Below are 16,544 nucleotides of genomic sequence, written 5' to 3'. Positions count from 1 at the left end.
GTCATGTACGACCCATGAGCTAAAAATGGTTTTTACATGTTTGAATGACTGAAAAAAAATCAAAAGAAGGATTATTATGTTACATATAAAAAGAGCATGAAATTAAATTTCAATGCCTGTACGTAAAATTTGATTGGAACGCGGCCAAGCTCATTCGTTTACATCATCATCTATGGCTGCTTTCACAATGGAATGGCCATGTTGATTAGCTGTGACAGAGACCAACATAGTCTGCAAAGCCTCAAATATGTGCTACCTGGCCCTTTACAGAGTTGGTCTGCAAACCCATGACATATAAAACATTATGACAAAGGAGTGAGATGAAGACTAGTCTCATGGTAGTCTAAATAGCAAGTGCAGAGCAGAAATAAATTCTAGACCCACCACTTCAAGTCACACAAACCACTCATTTTTATCATCAGAGAAGGCGCAGTGGTATGTGGCATTAAGAATTAAGTTCCAGAATCAAATCAATGTCAGTGGTGACCTTAAGTGGCTCTATTAGCCTCAGTTTCCTTAGCTACAAAATAAATACAGACGAATATCTGTGAGAGTTGTTATGAAACCTAAACCAGAGAATAAAGCACAGATGCTGGCCCTAAGACCCAAGAAATATAGCCAATTTTGGTTTTAAGAAAGGGCTCAAAGTGTGGTCTGACGATTGAAAGAGTATGTACAATACAAAAAGATGGATATTTGGGCTGGCCCAGTGGCTCAGGCGGTTGGAGCTCCGTGCTCCTAACGTGGAGGTCCCCAGTTCGATTCCCACATGCCGGTGTGATTCCCACATGGGCATGGGCCAGTGAGCTGCGCCCTCTACAGCTAAGATTGTGAACGACAGCGTTCCCTGGATCCTGAACTGCTGTGGGCTGCTGGGTGCCGCCATGAGCAGGGAGCAGCCAGCCGCCAGCGTGAGTGGCCGGCAGCCGGCGAGAGCTGCTGTGAGCAGCCGACCGACGACTGGAGATTGACTGCCTCAGCCGGGGGAGCACAAGGCTCATACCAGCATGGGCCAGGGAGCTGTGTCCTCCACAACTAGACTGAGAAACAACGGCTTGAACCCGAGTGGGGGGCGGTGGGTGTGGGGGGAGGAAGAAGATGAACATTTGCTCTGAGGGTATGAAAGTAAATCTCAGATCTTCCAGGTAGGCCATGTGCGTGGCTCTCCGCCGCTCTCATTGCACGGCCCTGAGTTCTGACCCTTTGGCCGCTTAGACGGTGCACTGGGGCCCTAGCGAGACTGCAGTCTGTCTGGGACCCAGTGGCTTGGGCGGTGGAGGTACGGCCATTCAGACTAGGAAGGGCGTGCTGCGGGCCGGCCTGGGCTGCGGCTGGGAACCAGGTAACTTATTCCACGGCACTGCGGGGGCCAGGCTCGAGAAAACGAGGCCGAATCCTCGGGGTGCGGTGACTCGGTAATTTGTCAAAATGACCAACACAAAGGGAAAGAGGAGAGGCACCCGCTATATGTTCTCTAGGCCTTTTAGAAAACATGGAGTTGTTCCTTTGGCCACATACATGCGAATCTACAAGAAAGGTGATATTGTAGACATCAAGGGAATGAGCACTGTTCAAAAAGGAATGCCCCACAATAGTTACCATGGCAAAACGGGAAGGGTCTACCATGTTACTCAGCATGCGGTTGGCATTGTTGTAAACAAACAAGTCAAGGGCAAGATTCTTGCCAAGAGAATTAATGTTCGTATTGAGCATATTATGCACTCTAAGAGCCGAGATAGCTTCCTGAAACGGGTGAAGGAAAATGATCAGAAAAAGAAGGAAGCCAAAGAGAAAGGTACCTGGGTTCAACTGAAACGCCAGCCTGCCCCACCCAGAGAAGCGCACTTTGTGAGAACCAATGGAAAGGAGCCTGAGTTGCTGGAACCCATTCCCTATGGATTCATGGCATAAGTGTAAAAAAATAAAAGACCTCTGTAAAAATATTTCTCTTAATTGAGGAGTGTGGCGTCCCCTCCCCCAAAGAAATATTTAAAGAAAACTTTTGTGTCCTAAAAAGAAAAAAAAAAAAGCAAATATCAAAATCATGGAAATTCTCCCACCACCAAATTCAGCCAAAAAGAATTAAATAAATAATCTATAATCTAGTTTCCCCACTAAGGTATCTACTCTCTAGGAAACTGGATTTAAGTGCTTGTCAGACTCTCTATCATATTTTAAGTCTGTACTGAACTTCATACTTGACAAAGTTTCTTGGCCATCAGCCTCAGATGACGATGAAATCTGAAATTGGACAGTCTTGAACACCAACTGAAGGGAAAATTATTCCACACATTGTGATAGTCCGTCATCCATGACTGAGGGCAATATACCATCTTCTGTTCTTACAATTATTAAGTGAAATGCCTCACAGTACCTGACACTTAGCAGGTACTCACGAAATGTGAAGGGCACACTGGTTTCTCTCCCCTTCGCTCCCTGCTCGCCAACGCCCTCCACCCTCACAAAGCTCTCAGAAGCAGGGCAGGCACTGTTGGCCTCATTCAACAGCTGAGAAAACTGGCACAGTCAGACGATGGCATCAGGGCTAGAGGACAGGTTTTCCCAGTGCACTTTCTAACTCCAAATATATGATATGAGAACCATGGGTCAAAACACTGGTGGCGCTCATAAAAGAACACCAAGGCTATAACTTAGCGCTGCACAAATAAAGCCATGAAGGAACTGACTCAGTCTCCTGGAAGCCAGGACCAGGACTGTCCCCAGGACAAAGTCCTCTGCCGAGCCAAGTTCTCACTGTCACACACTGAGCTCTGCTGTGGTCGAGTCACAGTTACTCAGAAATAAGAGAACTCAGAAAAAACTATATGGCAGGCAAGTGTGAAGCGTCATTGCAGAGAAATCCATTCCAGCTGTCAAAAGAAAATTTTTCAGAGTGAGCAACAGTCACGTGTGAAATTATCAAAGGAAGACAAAAAAACTGACTCCAGAACATAAAAAAATATTACCACTAAAGATCCGACTACAGGAGTTTGGCCCCTCTCCCAAGTGGTTAGGGTCAATTACTCAAACTATTAAAAGGTAAAGAAAAATTACTGCTGTGATTAGGGCTTTGGGTTGGAGATTTCACTGTTTAAGCTTTAAATGGCCACCAGGGTTGTTCCAAAGGGTTCCTACTGGTAGGCACAGAGGAAGCTGTGGTGATGTGTCTTATGGTGAAAATGCGAGTTAGACAAGTTTCGTTCCGACAGGAATTATACATAGTGCTACTGATCACAAAGTCAATTAATGAATCAACAATATATATTAAAGTATCTTTAAACAGAAGCACACGTACGATGCCTGACCATGGCGCTATACACCTGAAGCTGAAGTTGAGTAATATTGAATGTCAACTATAATTAAATATATATACATAGTCACAGGACGTGGAGTACAGCATAGGGAATAGTCAATGGAATTGTAATAGCCATAGACGATGTCAGAGGGCTAGTAGATGGGGGGGTTATCACTTTGCGGAGGGTATAAATGTCTATTACATTGTTTTGTACACCTGAAACTAAAAAAATAATTTTAAAATAAGATAAAATTAATGATTTTTTTTTTTAAAAGCCAGAATTGCACATAAAAGTAGGTTATGTGTTATCACTTCAAAACGCTGTGCCCAGAGGCTCACAGGAACCTAACCCTGTAATTCTCAGAGAAGCAATGGTTCAGTTTCACTAATTAGGTGTTTGCAACATAACTACTGTGAATAACGCCGGTGTGTATGAAAGAGAGAGGAGGACATGATAATTGGGGACTCTGGGTGAAGGGGACACAGGCATTTTTTGTACTATTCTTGCCAACTTCTCTGTAATTTGAAATTATTTCAAAATAAAGTTAAAGAACTTTTTAAGGTGTTAAACATAGTACTGGCTGCTTTAGAGCCTCAAACAACAAAACAAATCACCAGAACTAGATCTCACCGGTGGTTCTCAAAGTTTGTCCTCCCCACCATAAACACAAAACGAAGAAAATGAATGTCAAATTATTATTGTGTTGCGAAGAATGTATTTTTTGATGTGATCCATTCACTACTCCATGTTCTTCCAAATGAAATAAAATGCAAGACGCTTTCAAATCACAGAATTTAAATCTCTGAGTACAGTTCACAAAGGCTACCCCTCAACCCAAGAAGAGGGAGATTCCCTCTTCTTTCCTGCGCTAGTTATCTGGTAGGGATTTTAAATGTTTACATATGTAATCTAATTAGGTTTTATATTCAGAAAGGTCAGAAACCCCTTAATGTCTCCAAAGTCTTGATAAAACTGGTGAAAGTTCAGAGTCGTAGTAATTGAGAACATTCTGCAAGAGGCGAGAGCACCATACAGATCTTTGGTTTAAGTGAAACTTTTATAATCTTGGCTGTAATCTCTTTACCCCTAGGAATTGGCTTTCTTTATTATCAAAGAGGAATCAGATAATTAAAACAATGCCTAAGCACTAATCTAGAAGCAGAAGGAAAGATGTTTGGGGGATTGTCAAAAGAAATTCCCTATCTTAATTTGCAAGAAATTTACTTTGTCCGGCCTTCTCTAATGCCACAATTTTCTTCAGCCTCACTTCAGTCTCCCCTAGGAAGTTCATGCTGTTTCTGAGGACATTTCTTCAGCACACGTCCGTCAACGGTCCTTATTATGAGATGGCACATTTCCCTTGTTATCTCCTTGAGTTTAGGATTTTATTTTCATTCGTCCTTACCAAATCCTAAAACTGCCTCCTCTGCACCCCCGCCCACCCGACACACACCTCCCTTGGCCTTCCCTACCATGCAGGCTGTCAGGATCACAATACAAGGGCAATAGAGTAGTATTTTCAGCCAACATGTGGAAGGGACAGAAAGAATAAAGAGTCCCTACTGCTAATGACCTAGAGTTTGAAAGCACTGGACAGTTATATCACCGCAGTCACCATGACTACAGACGGTGGTGGGGGGTGGGGGTGGGGGCAGCTGACCCAGTTGAATCCCATCATCTTTCAAATGAAACAAAAGAATCATATTGGAGAAGAAGGAGCACAGAAAGCCTCTGAAGGCAATTACAGACCAGCAAACATCCGAGAGCTTGCTAGAAATGCAGCCTCTCACACCCAACCTGGACCTACTGAATCAGAATCTGCATTTTAACAAGGTCCTCAGGTGACATTTATTGTCTGCGCAATAAAGTTATTAATTCCCTGCCTCTTTATTCTCCCCTCTATCCACCCGGCTCAGACACATATGTTCTCCAGCAAATTCGGCTTCAACTATGTGTTCAAAGAGGCTTCCGGTCCCTAGCCTAGGTGACCGCCCCGCTCTGTATGCTCGCTGACCACCCTATGGAAATCGTCACACCGCACAGCATCATGAACTGTTTAAGTTCTCCTCTCCATGCTGCAAACTCGGTCAGGGCGAGGACCATGTCTATCTTTTCGTCCACAGCAGCCCCGGAGCCCACAATAAGACCAGGGACAAAGTAGGCATTCAATAAGTATTTGTCAAATAAATAAATGCCCCTACTGTCTATCAAAGAGCGCGAGATTCTGGAGAGAGGAGACAGAGACAATTGAGACACAGTCCTTGTGCTTAAGCAGCTGGCAGCTTGGAGGACTTCTGGTGAAGCTAACAAGAGCCAGGCTCTTAAGAGCACAGGTTGCACTCTCAGCTGCTTTTCCTATTTCTCTGCTAAGTGACAAAAGGTAGCCCAGGTGTTCTCCAGTGTCTTCCACCCCTCCGCACGACCTACCGGCAAGCGTGTCCTCTCCCAGTCCTTCTCTCGCCCAGGAGTTTCCATATTCCCAGGGTCAACACCTTGTCCGGCCTTCTCTAATGCAACCACCTTCTTCGGCATCACTTCAGTCTCCTCTAGGAAGGCCATGTTGTTTCTGGGAACATTTCTTCAGCACACGTTCCTCACCAGTCCTCTTATTATGAGATGGCACATTTCCCTGGTTGCCTCCTTCAAGGATATCTTACCTCATTCATTTCTAACCACCCAATTGATTACTTTCCATGAGCAGTCAAGTCTATTCTATTGTCAACAGAAACCACTCAAATCTATATGCCAGGCCATATTTGAGAATTTGCCAATTAACTGTTCAATACTTAATGGTCTTCCCATTTTTTCTCAGTCACTTACTACCGTGTTTTCCCGAAAATAAGACCTAGCCGGACAATCAGCTCTAATGCGTCTTTTGGAGAAAAAAATTAATATAAGACCCGGTATTATATTATATTAGACCCATTCTTATATTATAGCAAAATAAGACCAGGTCTTACATTAATTTTTGCTCCAAAAGACGCAATACAGCTGATTGTCTGGCTACGTTTTATTTTCGGGGAAACGGCATATCCCCCAAAGGGGTTCTCCATGTCTGAGCGAATGCTGTCATTTCTTCTGATTTTATTCTCCATGATTCTCATATTTATTCTTGTTTAATAGACGAGAATCTCTCATTAGATTTACATCCCAAAGCCTACATCCATATACCAAGGTAACAAAAACAAATCTGAATGCCTAAACTAATAGCAATGAGAGAGTATATTATTCCCTTTTATCTTCAGGGAACAAGCTCACAGAGAAATGTAAGTTGCCAGGCAAAGACCACACTGTGACAGGAAGGCAGGTGCTGGGTGGAGAAGGCAAAAGCAAGCTTACGTCCCATCAAGGGTCTCTGACAGGCATCTAAGTCGAGCACCACCCCACGCCCTGCCAACCAGCCCCCAGGAGGAGTGCCGTCATTTTTTAGTTCTAGACTCTAGGGCTTGGATGGAAGCGTCTATTCCAAGCACTGTGTGTGTCCAAAGTATTACAGATGTCTTCTTGTGCCTTTCCTGGGTAGGATTAACAATTCCAATTCTCCATGTTTTCTACATCCCACATTGTGACAGTCTTTCTCAAACAGTGGTGGACTGGAGTCCTAGTCCATTAGATGTAGTTTAGGGACTACCAGAAATCTTTAAAACACTTTAAAAAGTCACTAATTGAAAAAAAAAAAAAGAACACAAGTAACTGATCGTTTTCTTAAACACTTCAAAATATACACTTCTAGGGCAACTGGCCTCAGCCTATTTTGTGGTGTCAAATAACAGGCAGTTTTTCTGTTCACACATTTTGTATACATGCCCACTCTGTGTTTCAGAACTCCTACACATGGGCATGTACGTGACAGGAAGGGTGAAGAGCTTATTTCTCTTGAAAACATGTTCTGGCACGGCAGGTATAGGAAGCAACTCCCCAAAGACATGGGTCTTCTTCTCTGTTAAGGAAACCCAGGAAAAGTATGCCTGATGGCAAACAGACTTCTCCTCTTCCCTTTAGGGGCAAATGGAGGTGAAGCAGGGGTCGCCAAGGCAGGGTGGCAGTCTGAGATTGCACTGCTGGGGCCACCCAGTTAATGGGCTCTGTATGCCCAGTGCCCCCCCACAACCCCCCAAACTCTAACTCCTTCCTTCTCCCTAACTCCCATGCTCAGAGAAAGGGGAGAAGTGCAGCCACAATTCCTGATCCAGGGAGGAGACAGCAGCTATTCCTAGCCACAAGGGCTGTAGCTGCTGCAGTCTCTCATTTCCCCCCTTCCCAGCACTGCCATCAGTGTCCCTGAGCCAAGTGCACAACATACCAAATCGTAATCCAATGATAAAAAGGGGGTCAGAAGCCTGTATATAAGATACACCTAGATCAAAGCATGACAGAAGTCTTGAAAGATCCTAGAGAAGATTGTTCATTCACTATTTCTCAGGTTTGCTTCCGCAAAGTCATGTGCATTTCTTTAGGACTTACAGCAGTAGGGGAAGTAGGATACTGAGCATAACACTCAATATTATTCAGACTGAATCATCTCTCACGAATATCTAATACATTTTGGATTATATGCAGGACTGACTGTAGACCTTGAGGAAGTAATTTAATTTCTATACTACCCATGAAAAGCATTCAAGTTCCAGTTTTATTTTCCAAACTTGTTTGGAAACTTTCCCTAATTAAAACACTGATAGTCAAATTTATTTTTTTAGATGAAATTTATTTTAATATATATCATAATATGTTATCATTTCAACATGTAACCAATATAAAAATTATTGAGATACTTTACATTATTCTTTTAGTATTAAGTACTCAATATCAGGTATGTATTTTACACTTACTACATATCTCAGTTGGGACTAGCCACATTTCAAGTGCTCAGTAGCCACCTGTGACCCATGACTCCCTACTGGATAGTGTAGGTCTCTAGGACAGTATAGAGAAGGAAGAGACCAGGAGACATCATTCAGGAGTGGACTGTAATAGCTCAGGAGAGAAGTAATGAGGGACTGAATTTGGATAGTGGTGGTGGGAACAAAGAAAAGAAGATGATTCCAAGAATCACTGAAGAAGTAAAATCAATAGTATCTGAACATGAACTTGACAATGGGGTTAAGGGAGAAGATTAATGCTGATCCTCGTGGCTCCAAGACCGGGAGGGGGGGCATCAGCAGGATTAGAAACGCAGCAGGAACAGCTGACTTAGGAGACAACTTGGTTGGTGGGTTCAGTTTTGAAGTTGTCTGGAGTACATCTAGGTAAAAAAGGCCAGCAGGCTCTCAAGATGCAAGAGCTCTAGAGAGAGAGGATGGGTACTAAAAGTTAGATCAGGGAGTCCTTACATAGGAGACACTGAAATTCTGGGTGACATTTCAGAGACAGGGAGCTTTAGGGGATGGAGAAAGGATCCAAAAATCAAAAACCTCACCTACACTAGAAGATGGAGGGGGAGGGGGAGGAGATGGAGAAGGAGCACTGGAAGGAGTCGGAGGAGAGCTGGGAAAGCCCGTGTCTACCACGGAGGGGATCAGATTCTGCAGAGAGAACGGGGACGGTGAGCACCAAGACCTGGCAGGGGTTTTAACCTGACGGTCTAATTTAGCTGTCAAAATAAAAAGTACCAATCACAAATCTACCATAAATATCTCAGGGTCTTTGATTGCTAAGTTACCATCCCATCCCAGGAGTCTCCTTGTTGTCAAAATCCTAGAGAGACTGTGATGAAGGAATAATTACAAAGCAAATGGTCATTCCTGCCCCCATGGTATGCTGGTGCCCCAGCCCACCCTACCCTCCCTCGTAACCCACAGATCTGCACACTTCCTTAAGAAGTTCAACAGAAGGCTATTTGGCCGTGATCTAGAACTTGCTGTGATAGCTTCACCCCAAGTACTGCCCAGAAAATACTGCTCTTCCATTTTTATTAAAAATACCCATAATACTATACTTGTCCTACGTGGACCATAATGTCCAGCTCTGTGATTCCCCTCACCCTTTTTTTTTTTTTGGTGGTGGGGGCGGGGCGCTTTCTCCAATGAATAACAAACTAAATGAACTTTTTTTTAACATATAACGCATACAAATTTCAAATGAAAGTTTATGGGCAGCTCAGGTGCAAGGGGGCATCTTTACAATTAGCCTTGTGCTAATCAACCACTTTCAAAAATCAATTTTCTGAGTTCCTGTTCCTCAGATCATCTGAGTCCCAAGCTTATCCTTCTCTCTGCATTGGCTTTCAGCTTCTCCTGTTGATAATCAAAGAAACACATTTTCTTCTGACAAGAGAGTAAGAGGTACTTTCATTCAGATCACCCGTACAGGACCTTGAGAAGTAAGTGGAACGAAGCAGTCCAGCCAGCAGCGCTCCACTGCCTGGCTGTATATTCTTCTACAGCTAGAATCGCAGTGACTACAGGGCAGGGCAGGGTTAACGGGGAGCTGGGCCTGTGCCCCACAGAGAGCCTGCAGGAGGTCTCAGGAGAGTCGAAAGCTCTCATTCGAGAGGAGTTTAACAAGATAACTAGGCTTTTAAGTAATAGAGGCAGCCTCCTGGCCTCTGGACTGTGAAAGGGCTCACCTGCCAAGAGTAATAACACAAGCAATTATCGCAGACAAAATAATAGACCTCAACGGGATTCCAGGAACCGGGTCCTCTCCTCTCCCACACAGACAGAAAGGAGGAAAAAGGGAGGAAAAAAGGACGCACTACTTTTCATGAAGACCTGTGAGAGTCCTAGTAGGTAAGCAGATAAATCACACTTAACATTGCCAAAAATAAAAATACCCCTTGGTATTCAGGGCTGTAGTACAATGGAATTTCCCTCTGGAACAGAACTCATAAGGTTTAAAAGTTCACTAACATCCTCTTAGTGTATTCCAGAGACCGGAAACAAAACTTAGAAGCCTTGTTTCCTGTTCATTTCTCTCCTGCAATCTTCCAACAACACTCAGTCACTTTAGGCAAGTTGCCTTCACCTTGCACGCTGAGTCAGGAGCTCACAGCTGCTTTGGAGCGCTCGCGTATTCCCATTATGCGTCCCCATTTCCCCTGCCTTTTACTCTCATCCATTCATTCCTTTGCCTGTGTCAAGACCTGTCACTTTCACCATCTCCCCAGAAAAGTTTTAAAACAAAAACTGACCTGAAAAATATAACATCGGATTTTCCCAACCCATTCATTCTCCATGAAAACCATCAGTATTTAAATTCACAAGTTCCCCTTCCCACCATAAAACAAAGCTACTGGCCTCAAGTTAACAGCCTCACTCGGAATCAGGCGTGCAGCGTGGGGTCTCAAGCCTGAGCCTAGGCGCCCTACTCTCCACAGAAGGCCACCTTCTCAACCACCAGGCCCGCCTCCCCCCAGGCCATCCTAGTAGCTAAACCTACAGGACCATCCACCTTCTGATTACATTGGTCTGTGAACTGCGCCACCCCACACTTTTCCCCAGGCTTGACTGTTCTTAAATAAACCCAGTAAATATACATTTTATCACTCAAATCACCACACTTTTGGGAGTGAAAAAAGGGTGTTACTGATAATTATGCTGAGACAACAGGTGTAAACCACAACAGCTCTGGCAGACTGGGATGTAAGTCACCCATCCTTACAAAGGTGCCAAGGCCAGGTAGGGGGCTGTTCCTTGTAAAGAACCAATTTAGGAAGTGTGATCAAACAATATGGTGAATGTTTAAATTTAAAAAATGTATTACAGTAAAAGGCACATTGCCATTAATACCTCTCAAAATACCCCCCCTCGTGTCAAACACACTTATCCTACTTTCTTGCCACTTTCTGAAGCAGTTCTGGAAGTCCTCTTTCTTGAGTGTCTTTTTTTTTTTTTTTTTTTCTTGAGTGTCTTTAATTGCGCTGTCGTGGCTGCCTTGATGTCCTGAATCATTTTCACTCTGGTGAAGAGCCAGAAGTCGCACAGTACCAGATCTGGTGAATAAGGTGGCTGAGGACACACTGTAATGTTCTTATTTGACAGAAATTGCCGTATGCCAGAAGCGATGTGTGACATGGAGAGTTGTCATGATGGAGGATGATTTATGGCACACTTTAAAACACCTTCTCTGAACTATAGCTCACACCCGACTGTATGCACCGAACAAGGTGAAACTTGTCACACACTGTTACTACGGTTCCATGAGCCGCTTCCCATATTGAAGATCCCTGCCTTTCCGCTGGATGGCACTCGGCAGCAGCGTTCACCGTATTTTGTGATCACAATGGAAAGGCTCCGTGTCACACATCGCTTCTGGTACAGCAATTTCTGTCAAAGAAAAATGTTAGTGTGTCCGCATCTACCTTATTCACTGGATCTGACACCATGCAAGTTTTGGCTCTTCCCCAAAGTCACAATGACCATCAAAGGTAAACGTTTTGAATCGATTCAGGACATCGAGGCAGCCACGACAGCACAACTGAAGACACTCACGAAAGAGGACTTCCGGAACTGCTTCAGAAAGTGGCAAGAACAATGGGATAAGTGTGTTCGAAGTGAGGGGAATATTTTGAAGGGGCTAAATGGCAATGTGTCTTTAACTATAATAAATTTGTTTTTATTTAAATATTCACCGTATTTTTTGATCACACCTTGTATGCTTGTTCTACATGTTGTTCTTTCCTGGGAGTCTGAGTTTGGGGAGTTGGCAGAGACCAGAAAACCCCCAAACAAATTTGGATTACCCATTCCTCCCTCAGGTAAAGAAAATTAAAAATGTTTTACCTTGTAGTGAAAAATTTATTCTAAATATATCAACTTCAAGTTTTAATAAGATTTTTTTTTTTTTTTTTGGCGGAGGGAGGCAGTGATAAGGGTTTTGGAGGAGAGTGATGAAATCCAGGCCTGGCCTAAAGTATCAGAGGCTAGAGGGCTGCTGGGAGGATGGGGGCAGGAACCAAAGGGAACCAGTACTTGGCTGCTGTAGTTTTGCCTAACTCGCCACACCTGTGCCACTAAACAACTACCAGTACTCACACACAACTAACCTTTTCTACACATTACCTAAATTAGTTTAATCCTTCCTAATCAATAGTTCAATGGCTCATACCTCTGAAGCTCAGAAGAGTTCCACATTTGCCAGTGCACACGTTTCTGCCACATCAGGGGTTCCCAGACTTTTAAATTTCACAGACCAGTGAAGTTTCCCCTACCCTCCCAAAATAGGGACTGACATGTTATCCACTTTTTTATTTTGCCAAGGCCATTCAAGAAAACAAATGCCATCACATTAATTATAAACTAAAGGATGTTTTAGAAAAAAAGTAGGAATGTTAACCTCAAAACTAAAATCAGTCCTTTAAAGTGAACAACTTTAACATCCCCACAAAAGCCAGGTGTCCTTATGCCCCTCATTTGGCCTCAGCCAGTTCCATTTGCATCCCCATCTGCCACGTGGACAGACAGGAAACGGCTGGCCTACTAATCCCTGCTAACGGTTACTGAACACGGCGTGTGCTAGACACTGCTGAGGGTTTCACATGCGTTCCCACTCAGTGGGCAATACCCACATAGGTGAGTGTGGTCGTGTCCATGTACAGGCAAAGCTGGAACCCGAAGGGGTAAGATTTCTTGCCCAAGGTTATGTGGCCAGTCATCAGGGAAGCTAATGAACTGAACCACAGCCACCCCAGAAAAACCAGTTCAATTCTGCCTCAAGGCACAAGTTCTCTCTCTGTTTCCCCAAGTGTGGTAGGCTTGTGTAAAAAACGAACAAATAAACAAATAAACCCTGCTTTAAGTGGCTTATGAACCCTGTATGTACCAGCATTTAATATTTACACATACATAAGAGCTGTTTCCTTTACAATTCTCTTTCAATCCTTCCTATTAAGAAAAAGTTTCAGTTCCGTGGCAGGAAGCCTTTAGCACGTCTCCACCACGTGTTCATCTTCCTTACGAGCTCTCCGAAAAACACTGTGGCTTTTTATAAAAGGTGCTTTCTCCTTATGGCAAGTAACGCTGGATTTTCCATTTTCAATAGTGAAATTGTTTCCTTTTTAAATATTTCAATTTCAAAAATAGCTGACTGTCCAAAAGATTTTCCAACTAAATAAAAGTTGAGGTAGTGTTCAGATATGCTAAAACCAATGGTGGGCGCACACACACCTGAAGCCTGGGAAACCTTAAGTAACCTACTTCCGGGGATGGAGTCAGCATTTAACTGAAAAGCTGCAAACATGACTGAGGGGAGAACAGCGTTAACCAGGCTTCCCCCTGGCCAGCTAGTAACCTTGACTGGTGGGGCCCGCAGTCGAGAAGATAGAAGGTGGCGCCAGCGTCGTCCATCCTGAAGATGGTGTTTGTACATACCCTTATGGAAGCCCCTTTGGCTGTCCGCGGCCTTTGTCTCCGTGGGGTATAAAGGGCCCAGCCACGTTAGGTGACTGGGACGGAGACCAGTGACGCAGAGGCACGGCGGAGACCCTGGGCTGTGCTGTATGTGCTGTGTGGCTGACTGTAACCAACAATGGGCCTATGGGGCCCGTGCCCAAAGGCAGCTGCTGTGGTCTGCTGAGAAGCAGTCTGCTGTGAGTTATGAGGCTGCTACAGGTTGTAACGCGAGAACGTCCAGCTGTACGCAGCAGTAAAAACTCCTGGCTGTATTCAGGAGGCCTGTGAATAAAGTATGTCTACTTTGCCTTCAGCTCCACACATCTTCTTGCAGCAACCTGAGACTCAGACACCTTACCCCAGGCTACCATCCACTCGGACGCTGACCCGACAATGACTCCCTTGGTTCAGTCTTTCCAAACAACTCTAAACATGACAGTTTCCCCATGTAAGATGCAGTCACACCTACCACCCTCTATCACCCTCACCTTCTTCTCCAAGAAGAAAAAAATATGTGTCGGCCCTTAGGAACAAAAGTCAACCCTCTCCCATGATCTTGCCTCTCACGTCCTCATGTCACCTGTAGCTGGGTAGTTAGCTGCACACTTCCTTAGTCATGAAGCTCTCTACAGCCTGGAGAGCACCTGAGGCCAAAGCCCAAAGGAGCTTCCTCGACCTTTAAGTACTAAGACGTACGTGAAAACCCCTGGGGGTCCTCAGGCAATTAAAAAGGAGTTATTTAATGATCCCCAGGTGTTGAGCCCTGCCCTACACTAAAGAAACAAAGCGGTTTTCGAGGATACTCAGATCAGGGAAATAAGACTACCGAAAGTGAAATGAAGTGAAGCGATTAGTGAGTAATGAGATGTGAAGCTGTATTTTGTCCTAAATTTTATCTAAGATGATACTTATAGGAAACAAACAGGTGAAGTGAAAGTAAAGCCTCCCTACAGCCACCAAAAAGATTAAGTAATTATTAAAAGGTACCAGTGACCACACTTCTAGCAATCTGTCTCATGGAAATGTCAACATAAAAATACAAAGATGTAGGGGCCGGCCCAGTGGCTCAGGAGGTTGGAGCTCCGTGCTCCTAACTACAAAGGCTGCCGGTTCAATTCCCACATGGGCCAGTGGGCTCTCAAACACAAGGTTGCCAGGTTCGATTTCCTGCAAGGGATGGTGGGCTCCGCCCGCTGCAACTAAGATTGAACACAGCACCTTGAGCTGAGCTGCTGCTGAGCTCCCGGATGGCTCAGTTGGTTGGAGCGAGGGCTCTCAACCACAAGGTTGCCGGTTCGACTCCCGCAAAGGATGGTGGGCTGCGCCCCCTGCAACTAAGACTGAAAGGACAACAACTTGACTTGGAAAACAGGCCTGGAAGTGCACACTGTTCCCCAATAAAGTCCTGTTCCCCTTCCCCAATAAAATCTTTAAAAAAAAATACAAAGATGTAGAGGAGGAAGGTCCATGACGATGGATTAGGTAAACGATATGCCTACTGCACCCCAGGATTACACCAAAATCACAAATAAATTACAGACCAATCAATATCAAGAATCAGCTGAAGACTGGCTGAACAGAACCCCTATAACTAAGGATATAAAGAGGAGACCACATGGAGACTGGTAGGAGGGGCAAAGACATGAAACGGGCTGACTCCAAACCCACAGGTAGTGACTGAACACCAGGAGGGACACCTCAGTGGCAGAGGTCCCCCCAGAAGAGGGCGGAGTCCCAGCCCCACACTGGGCTCCCCAGCCCACGGGTCCTGTGTTCCCATGGCACCTGGCAGTGAAAATCACCAAGGTCTCTGTCTGCCAGTCCTGGTAGGGCGGAAGGCAGCTGGAAACCCAGACGCCCTCTTGTAGAGCTGACACAAGGACTCACCCATTTGCAGGCACTCACCTACTCTGTGGTGGGGGGACAGCAGCTAGGGAGACCCAAAGACATGCGGGGAAGGACTGAGTTGTGTGGCTTCAGCTCGGGAGCTGGAGGGACAGGAGCCACTGTTGTCCCTGTGTGGAGCCTGACACATGTATGGCCCACAGGGGGGCACCATCTTTTCAGTGTCAAGCCCTCCCCCAAAGGGCCAAGTCTAGGACTGCACTGGTCTGGCGGAATCGCACATGAGCACTGCCTTGGTGACACCTTGAGTCCCTGCCCCCACATAGGAAATACTTGACTGCTGGGCTGCTGGACCTGCCCCACAGGCTGTAAAAGCTTGTTTGCAACAGGCAGACGGCCTGTGGCAGCTGGGGAAATGTTTGCTGGCAGGCGGTAACCCAAGACCTGTGCTGCAGCATCTCCCGGGCAGCTCTTAGGAACCTGCAGGCCTGAGACAAGTGGTGGCTGGCCGTGACGTTTTCAGGGAAGTTTCTGCAAGGTGGTTGCGGGCCCAGCACCTGTGCGGGAGCTGATACTACAAAGACTTTGTAGAAACCATCAACGACACCCCTTAGCTCCTCAGAACCCCACCCCGCCCACCTAGGGCTGCATTGCCAGGGACACTCTGGGCACCTGGGTGGCTGGCCCTGCCCCACAAGCCACAGAGGCCTTTTAAAGCAGCAGACGGTCTGCGGCAGCCCAGGGAAAGTTTGGTGGTGGACAGTGGTCCAAAACCTGTGCCACAGCCACTCTTGGGCAGCTCTCATGAATCTGAAAGCCTGAGACAAGCGGTGGCTAACTGCAGTATCCTAAGGGCATTGTGCGAAGCGGTCACAGGCCAAACATTGCTTTCAGACAAGCGGTGGTGGGCTGCAGTGTTCTCAGGGCACTGTGCAAAGTGGTCCCAGGCCAGGCACTGGTGGAAGAACTGAATTGCCATTAACTTTGTAAAAACCACCAGCCAAGTCTCAGGACTCCCTGGATCTCTATCCTGCCCAGCTAGTGCAACACCACCAAGGCCATTCTCAACACCAGG

The 16,544-nt window shown here is 45.4% G+C and overlaps 2 protein-coding genes across 2 annotated transcripts in view; one reads left to right on the top strand and one right to left on the bottom strand.

Moving 5' to 3' along the window:
• Positions 1-16,544, bottom strand: part of SND1 (staphylococcal nuclease and tudor domain containing 1) — a 412,208-nt gene that overhangs the window by 378,759 nt on the left and 16,905 nt on the right. The window lies entirely within an intron of this gene.
• Positions 1,429-1,911, top strand: LOC308492804 (large ribosomal subunit protein eL21-like; the record flags this gene model as incomplete). Its single annotated transcript, XM_081038253.1, has 1 exon — positions 1,429-1,911. One exon carries the CDS (start codon positions 1,429-1,431, stop codon positions 1,909-1,911), a length of 483 nt encoding a protein of 160 aa, XP_080894379.1.

This window comes from Rhinolophus hipposideros (genome assembly GCF_964194185.1).
Source record: "Rhinolophus hipposideros genome assembly, chromosome: 25".
Lineage (NCBI taxonomy): Eukaryota > Metazoa > Chordata > Mammalia > Chiroptera > Rhinolophidae > Rhinolophus > Rhinolophus hipposideros.
Note: the sequence above shows the minus strand (reverse complement) of the source record. Positions and strands in the feature narration are given on the sequence as shown.